General features: G+C 40.5%; 1 protein-coding gene across 1 annotated transcript; it reads right to left on the reverse strand.

The window, feature by feature from the left end:
- Positions 1 to 4815: 4815 nt before the first annotated feature.
- Positions 4816 to 5899, reverse strand: LOC125150658 (olfactory receptor 1L1). The gene has a single exon (XM_047830805.1). It carries the CDS (start codon positions 5746 to 5748, stop codon positions 4816 to 4818), a length of 933 nt encoding a protein of 310 aa, XP_047686761.1. The 5' UTR covers positions 5749 to 5899.
- Positions 5900 to 8228: the final 2329 nt, after the last annotated feature.

The raw sequence follows: 8228 nt of genomic DNA on the forward strand, positions 1-8228 counted from the left end.
CAACTCCACCATTTGTAACGTAAAGGAAATCAGGTCATGTTTCCATATCAAATGACTTTTATCATACTTTGGAATAAAATGCAAGTTCTTAACCAGGACTTAAAAAGGCAACTCCATTCTAACCCTCTTGTTATAATCCAGCCATGCTGACTTTTGAAATGTTCCTTGAACTAAGGTTTTCCATCTCAGGACATTTGCACCTGACATTCCTTCCCTCTGAGCTCTCCACAGCTGGCTCTGTCTCCTCATTCATCCCTCAGATTCACTGTCAGTTTTTCTGAGGACACAGTCAATGGAACATTAGGTTTTCAGACAGCAATGACTGTGTGGGGTGTAATGGGGACAGGGTTGGACAACCTGGTTTAGTTAAGTGAGTGTGGCTTTTGAGCTGGACCAACTTAGAGTGGTGGCTCTGGCCACTTAATAGCTGCATGTTCTCAGGCAAGTCCGTTCACCTTCTCTCTGCCCCCATTTACTCTTCTGTACATAATGGGCAATAAGATCTTCCTCAAAGCTTTCTCTTGCCCTCAGGTGAAAATAATTGACTTGCATAAAGTGCCTACAATAGTTCTTGGTGTTTATTAGGCATTGAAATATTGCAAACTCCCCCTCCTTTAAAAAAAACAGCTTTATTGTGTTATCACTGATACCCAAAAACTACACATATTTAATGTACACAATTTGATCGTTTGGACATTTGTACACACTCATGAACCATCACCCCCAAGCAATTCCTCTTCTTTACTCCTCAGTAGTACTCTGAAACATGGCATTTCTTTTAAGTTAAAAAAAAATGTTTATTTATTTTGAAACGGGGGGTGGGGGAGGGAGAGAGAGAATCCCAAGCAGGCTGCATACCCAGCATGGAGCCTGATGCAGGGCCCAATCCCACGATGATGAGCTCATGACTGGAACTGAGATCAAGAGTCGGATACTCAACTGATTGAGCCACCCAGGTGCTCCTGAAGCATGGCACCTCCTAACTACTTCTATAATTCATGAAAGACCTCTCTTCTTAGTATGGATCCTTTTTTGAAATTGCTTAAGGCAAAATTGGTATCTTTGAGAAAATTTTCCTTGTGGTCATATTGGACCCTTAGGGTAAGGGAGAAGGTCATGGTTAAGGGTATGGAACTGAAGGACTGCCTTCCTCTTGAGGTCTAAGTTATTGTGGCTCAATTCCCCCATTCACCAACCTGCAGAAGTTTAAATTGTCCTGGTGATTTCTGCACATTTTTAGAAGGTGTATGTCCTCTTGGTCATCTCTACCTCTGGGGCTCCGGTTTTCAAGAATGTCAAGTTGGAGCTCCACCTCACTGATCTAGAATTGATTTTTTCCCAGAAATTTCAGAAGGCAGAATTAATAAGTCAGAGAAATTCTCTTCACAGCCACATATGCACCCTTAGGGAGGCAGGATAGGAGTTAAGAGTAAAAACCATAATTGTCCAAACAGATTTCAATCTCCAGAACTGAGGTTAAGAAATGTTTGATTTCCAGAAAGTTATTTATACTTTTTTGCTTGTTTTGTTTCAAGTTTTTATTTAAATTCTAGTTGTTTAACATACAGAGTAATATTGGTTTTAGGAATAGAATTTAATGATTCATCACTTATATATAACACCCAGTGCTCATCACAACAGGTACCCTCCTTAATACCCATCATCCATTTAGTCCATCTCACGCCCACCTCCCCTCCAGTAAACCTAAGTTTGTACTCTACCGCTAAGAGTCTCTTATGGTTTGCCTCCTTCTCTTCCCCACCCCCCTGCCGTGTTGATCTGGTTTGTTTCTTAAAATCCACATATGAGTGAAATCATATGGTATTTGTCTTTCTCTGACTAACATTTTGCTTAGCATAATACACTGTAGCTCCATCCACGTCATTAAAAATGGCAAGATTTCATTCTTTTTGATGACTAATATTCCAGTGTATATGTATACCACAGCTGTGCACCCTGATGTTTGTACTAGCATTATCAACAATAGCCAAATTATGGAAAAACCCCAAATGTCCATTGACGGATGGATAAAGAAGTTATTTATACATTTTGATCCTCATGTATCCCATCTGAGATATGCAAATAATAAATTTGTGTTTTCTGTTAAAGACTTAGTAGAAAATTAGTATCATCATGTATGTAAAGTCCCTAGTCTGGTCTCTTTCAAAGTTAAGTGCTCTATGGTTACTGTGATTATATAGTCTTGAGTACCAGCAGGGTTCCTCTGCTGAAAGTCTAGGTAAGATCAGATAGAATCCCTCACTTCCAAAGTCAGTGGAAGTTTAAACCTACGCCAATATTTCTGCAAGCCCAAGAGGATTGTGATATTATTGTGACCTCTTTCTATAAGTTTCTGCTTCTGTTACTCCCCACATGACCAGATATGCAACTTAAGCCCTTTCCTAATGACTCATATAAGGAGTGGGGTTTGCTAAAGATGTTTAGAGTATATGTGTTTGTGTGTGTTTTGGAGGAAGTTGATACTTTCATAAAAGGAACAGTTTCTAACTGATCCTTCATCAACCTGCTATCAATATCCGTTTACAGGTCTGTCTTGGGAAAATTTTCACGTCTGGTTAAGTCCTATGTAGTCTCCAGTTTACCCCACCTGGTTGACCCCTCTCTCCTGTACATATTTATATGAGAGTAATGGAGAAAAGCCTCTTAACCTTTGTGTGCTTCCCAAGACCACTGCCCTCTTCTGTGAACTGACTATAGAGGAGCAGCAAAATAACATATTCATGAATTTCGTATTTTCTGATAAATAACTGTCAAGTGCCTCAACCGTGTTCCAGCTCCGTTGGGCATGTCCATGCTTTGGTTCTTATTCTTTTGTGAGATTTGTTTGTGTAGCTGAGGTTTGTCTCTTTTTCCCTTGTGAATCTTCACAATAAACCCCTGTGACAATGTTGAATCCTACCTGAGCCCTGTGCTCCTGGAAAACAGTAACAGAGAAGAAATCCTCCCACCCTTTTATGCTCTGAAAAATGACTGGACTTTGACCCTCAGCCAAAGTCCACATACCACCCCTGTGTGATGGCCCCTCTGAATGTCCACTGATGTCCGGGAAAAACTTTCCCTGATCAACTATCCAATCTCACCACTGTCACCTGCTCACCCCACTTTACCACATGTGGTTCCTTCTAGCTTCTTCCTCTTCCTCCTATAAAAGAAAAGCCCTTTTCTGCCTGACCTTTGAGACTTCTTGCAGATCTCCTGGCTGGGCATTCTTCCTGTTACAACAGTCCTCTCTCACTTACTACTATGGCCCCTTCCCTCCATCTTGGAATAATCCTTTCAAATACAGTCTCTCTTTACTTAAGCCCAGAGGTTTTTTGATTTTTGTTTTTGACACCTGTTACTTAAAAGTATACATGTTCCGGGGCGCCTGGGTGGCGCAGTCGGTTAAACGTCCGACTTCAGCCAGGTCACGATCTCGCGGTCCGTGAGTTCGAGCCCTGCGTCAGGCTCTGGGCTGATGGCTCGGAGCCTGGAGCCTGTTTCCGATTCTGTGTCTCCCTCTCTCTCTGCCCCTCCCCCGTTCATGCTCTGTCTCTCTCTGTCCCAAAAATAAATAAACGTTGAAAAAAAAATTAAAAAAAAAAGTATACATGTTCCTCTGTACCTTGTAACTGGAAACAACCCAAATAACACAAAATTTCACTCTAAAGTCTTGTGTTGCCTATTTTGTTTTGTTTCCTTAGGCTCCTGAAGATTTTTGGCCATCAGACTGTTGGCTTATCATCTAGCACATAATCTTTGTTTTTAAGTCTCAGAGACTGGCACATAGTGTATAATAAATAGAAATTTGTCAAATGAACAAATGAATTCACAAATCTCTGAGTGGCCAAATAAATTTATGGACTAACAGCTACCTTAATATTTTTCAGAACTCACCAATGGACAAAAGCATTTTTCCATGCCCAATTCTGTTTTTCTCGTTAGTAGTTGGGTCACATCTGTTAAGGAAGAAGAATCCCTAGCAGTTGGAGGCATCTATTTTCAGGGTAATTGGAACATAATATCTACTCCCTGAGAGAGTGGCACACTTAAATTTGGGTCAAATGAAATTAATAAGGAAAGACAATGCATAGTCGACTGTGCCAGGTGGGAAGCAGGGAAGAACACTGAGATGCTATACTCTTGAGGAACTGGCCTGGGACTGATTCACCAAGAGTCATCTACTGGGGTGATTTCATTTTTTCACCATATAATAACTATAGAAGTCAGGACCTCAGTCTTTGAAATTGACCTAGAGGAAGGAGTCATGACCATTATAAGGGGAGAAAGAGAGATCTTGCTATTGAAGGGCACTTGGGCTACCATGATAAGTTACACACTCATACATGCGTGCACACACACACACACACACACACACACACACTTAAAGTCATTCAAACAGCTTTAAATGACTACATAAGAAAACTCAGCCCTATGAATAGGGATACCTATAAATAAGGAGTTTCTAGTGATCAAACTCAAGGATAGGAGCGATTTCAATAGGATTGGGATTATGTGAAAGGCATGTGATGTCCTGGAAACCAGATGTGTTTTCCAAATTTAGATTGGTGCACAGAGAACAAGATACAGGTAGACCTTGTCCCAGTCAGATAATATTAGAGACCACTGGGAAATAGGCATCATATTTAGGGGTAGCTTCAACACATTAGTTTCATCACATGCAATAAACATTCTTCTATCAAGGATGAAACAAATCATTAAAGTTACCATCCTTCAGAATTGAATGACAGACACGTTAAAAACCTGCAGTCAGGGGTGAGAGATTAACGGGCTTCTCTTAAGACCTCAGATTCCTTATTGGCATTTCACCCAGTGCATCAGCTTTGTCAAGCCCTGCTTCATGTCTTTGTTCCTCAGACTATAGATAAATGGGTTTAGCATGGGGGTTAGTATGGTGTAGATAATTGTTGCTATTCGATCCTTGACAGTATAGTTGGACAGGGGCTGGAAATAGACATAGCTAATGCTTCCATAAAACAGGGTCACCACTGTGAGATGAGAGCCACAGGTGGAAAATGCTTTGCGCTTCCCAGCAGCTGAAGGAATCTTCAGAACAGTGATGAGGATTCTTAAGTAAGAGATAATTATGCACGAAAAGGGTGTCATTATGACAGCCAACCCTTCTGTCATTACTGTGATTTCTTTGACAAAATGGGAGGAACAGGACAATTTCAGCACTGGCTGGTCATCACAGAAAAAATGGTGGATGACATTAGTGGAACAGAAGATGAGTTGATTGGTTAGGAGAATGTGCAGGAGGGAGTGGAGGTGTGGAATGCAGAAGGAGAGGATCAGAAGCAGGACACAGCGTCTGTGATTCATGATGGTTATGTAGTGAAAAGGATAACATATGGCTACATAGCGGTCAATGGCCATGGCTGCCAGGAGGTAACTGTCTGTATTTCCAAAGGCTATGAAGAAGTACATCTGGGTCAGACACTCACCATAAGAGATGGCCTTTGTCTCTGATAAGAGGTTCACCAGCATCTTGGGGATAATGACTGTCACATAGCAAATGTCAACAAAGGACAGGATGCTCAGGAAAAAGTACATGGGTGTCTGGAGGCGAGTGTCTGAGCGAATGGCTAGGATGATGAGCACGTTTCCTATCACTGTGATGAGGTAGATGGGGAGAAACACAGCAAAGAGTGGCTTCTGATCTTCAGGTCGAGAGGAGAGTCCCAGGAGGATGAATTCAGAGGGTCTTGTTAGGTTACTTTTCCCCATAGCTTTGAGTTCACCTAGAGATAAAGTAACACTATAGCAGACTCTTCCAACATTCGATATAATCTACCCAAGAATTTTTTTGTTTATTCTTCCTATCAGCAATTAAAACAACCAAAATATTACAATTACCTGGATTGTGACTTCTTTCCATTAACGTTCAGAATTCAGAATTTAATGTATATTTTAACCCCCTTTCAGTCTTCTGCTGTAAAGAGAGACTAATACAGGGAAAGCAGAAATGGGAGAGAGAAAAAAGAAGATAGATACAGAGAGGGAATGAGAGAAAGAGAGAATTCTCTGAAAGGGCAGGAGCAGAATCCTGGAGAAATTATCTTTTGATTGAGGATTTTCATTCATTAATTCATGGCAGGAGGATCAGCAGTTTGCTTCCCATCTAATTTCCAGCTGATGGAATGATGATTTCTGCTAACTCTGATGTTTTTCTCTGCATCAATTATTCTGGAGGTTGAAAATTATCTGAAAAGGCAATGAAATATGAGATCACCCAACAGGTATTCCGTGCCTCTCACTTTCTAGTGAAAATTAATTGGAGCGAAAGAATAAGCATAAAAAGATAAAAGATAGGCAGAGATAATAGGACAGTGAAAACGTTTCTTTTAATGATAATATCAATCCCATCCTGTGCCCAATCCCTGGATCTAAAAGTGTTGTTATTGTGGTATGTGCTTATTTGTGTTGGTGTAATTCTTTTCCAAATTCCTGTCTTAGCTATAGACAGACTGCCCACAAAAATCACAGAAGGAAGGCATCTGCTCCTAGACAAGATTTCAACCTTCATGAATCTGAAGGTTTTCTTCCCTGCCTCCTCTGGACCTTCCACAGGCTGAGGGGACTATAGACATTCATAGACTCCACCCTCTGTCAAGGGAGCATCCTTTGAGACTGTGAAGAAGTCCCCAAAGCTTAGGTAGAGGAGACATTAGAGCACAAGAGAACTTCAATTATTGAAGTTTTGGAGTTTCTTCCCTAAGGATTCTGTGAAGTATCAGTGCTTTGTTTCTCCTGTGGCAGTCACCATTTTTACCTTTCTCCTTTAGGCCAAAAACACCCTATATGAGGTTGGCTCTGGTGACAGAGATGCCCAGTGCTGGCTCTCCCAAACTTCATAAGCATTTATCCCATAGCTGTATTATTTATGTTGAGAGACAGTCTATGGTCAGATAACCTTTTTTCAGAGTGCACATAACTTTGCATTAAAAAGACTAGAACATCTGATGCCACCACTTTTCCATCTCTCAGGTTTAGAAGCAGCCCCTGGTTGGTCAATATTTTAAAACTTCAGAATATAAAAGTTAATACTTCAGATTTTAGACCCCAGACTATACTCTTTACTCTTCTGTCTGAAGCATCTCTAAGTCTGGTTGTAAAATATTGATGTATGACCCTTGTTTTTTGACTCAGGGAAACCACCAGGTGAATATATTTTATGTTTTATGGAATCCTGAGTTCTTGGTCATTTGGGGCATCTCACTGTGTGTGCACTGCAGAATTACCCAATGAGGACTCAACTCCCTCCTGGCCTCCCAGTATAGCCATTACTCAAGAATATCCCATTCTTTATTATTGATTGCCCCTTTACCCATTTATATTATCATGCCTTTGTTTAGACTCTCCCTCATCTGCTCTACCTAACCTGCAAGGCTTGAATTTAGCTTCCTCTAGGACACTTTGCTGGATGACTACCAGTTGGAATGAGTCTGTCTTCTGTCCTTTTTTAATACTTTTGACTTTCACTGTAGTCAGTGTCTCAATCTCTTTCTCTTATTGCTTATACATTAGGGGCGCCTGGGTGGCTCATTTGGTTGTGTGTCCCAGTCTTGATTTTGGCTCAGGTCATGATCCTGGAGGCATGGGAGAGCCCCGTGTTGGGCTCCACGCTGAACATGGAGGCTGCTTGAGATTCTTTCTCTCTCTCCCTCTGCCTCTCTTCCCCACTTTTGCTTTCTGTCTAAAGTAAAAAAAAGAATATAAATAACCCCAACTGTTATAAATAGGGTTCTATTGTTTAATGTACAATTTTTTGTGATGTTATTTAAATATAAGCTCAAACCAACTGTACATTCTTTGTTATTTACTAAACAAATGTTTAAATGTTTATTTATTTATTTTGGAGAGAAAGAGAGCAAGTGAGTACAGGTGAGGGTCAGAGAGATTGGGAAAGAGAATCACAAGCAGGCTCCATGCTGTCAGTGTGGAGCCAGATGTGGGGCTTCATTCCACAAACCGTGAGATCATGGCCTGAGCTGAAGACAAGAGTTGGATGTTTAACTGACAGAGCCACCCAGGTGCTCCCTAACTGTACATTCTTAATATTTATACTGTTCATAAATCAAAAACCCTAAAAAATAGGAAATAATATTTTTACAAATTAAATTCACATAAAGTCATGTAAACTGTAACAACTCAAATGAAATTGAAAATAATTTAATTGGTGAATAATGTTATTTTGATTAAATTGA

This window comes from Prionailurus viverrinus, chromosome D4 (assembly GCF_022837055.1).
Source record: "Prionailurus viverrinus isolate Anna chromosome D4, UM_Priviv_1.0, whole genome shotgun sequence".
In the NCBI taxonomy this organism is placed as follows: domain Eukaryota; kingdom Metazoa; phylum Chordata; class Mammalia; order Carnivora; family Felidae; genus Prionailurus; species Prionailurus viverrinus.

What these genes read in the sequence shown, in the direction of transcription:
- LOC125150658 (XM_047830805.1), bottom strand. Translation starts at nt 5,748, where the DNA reads ATGGGGAAAAGTAACCTAACAAGACCCTCTGAATTCATCCTCCTGGGA.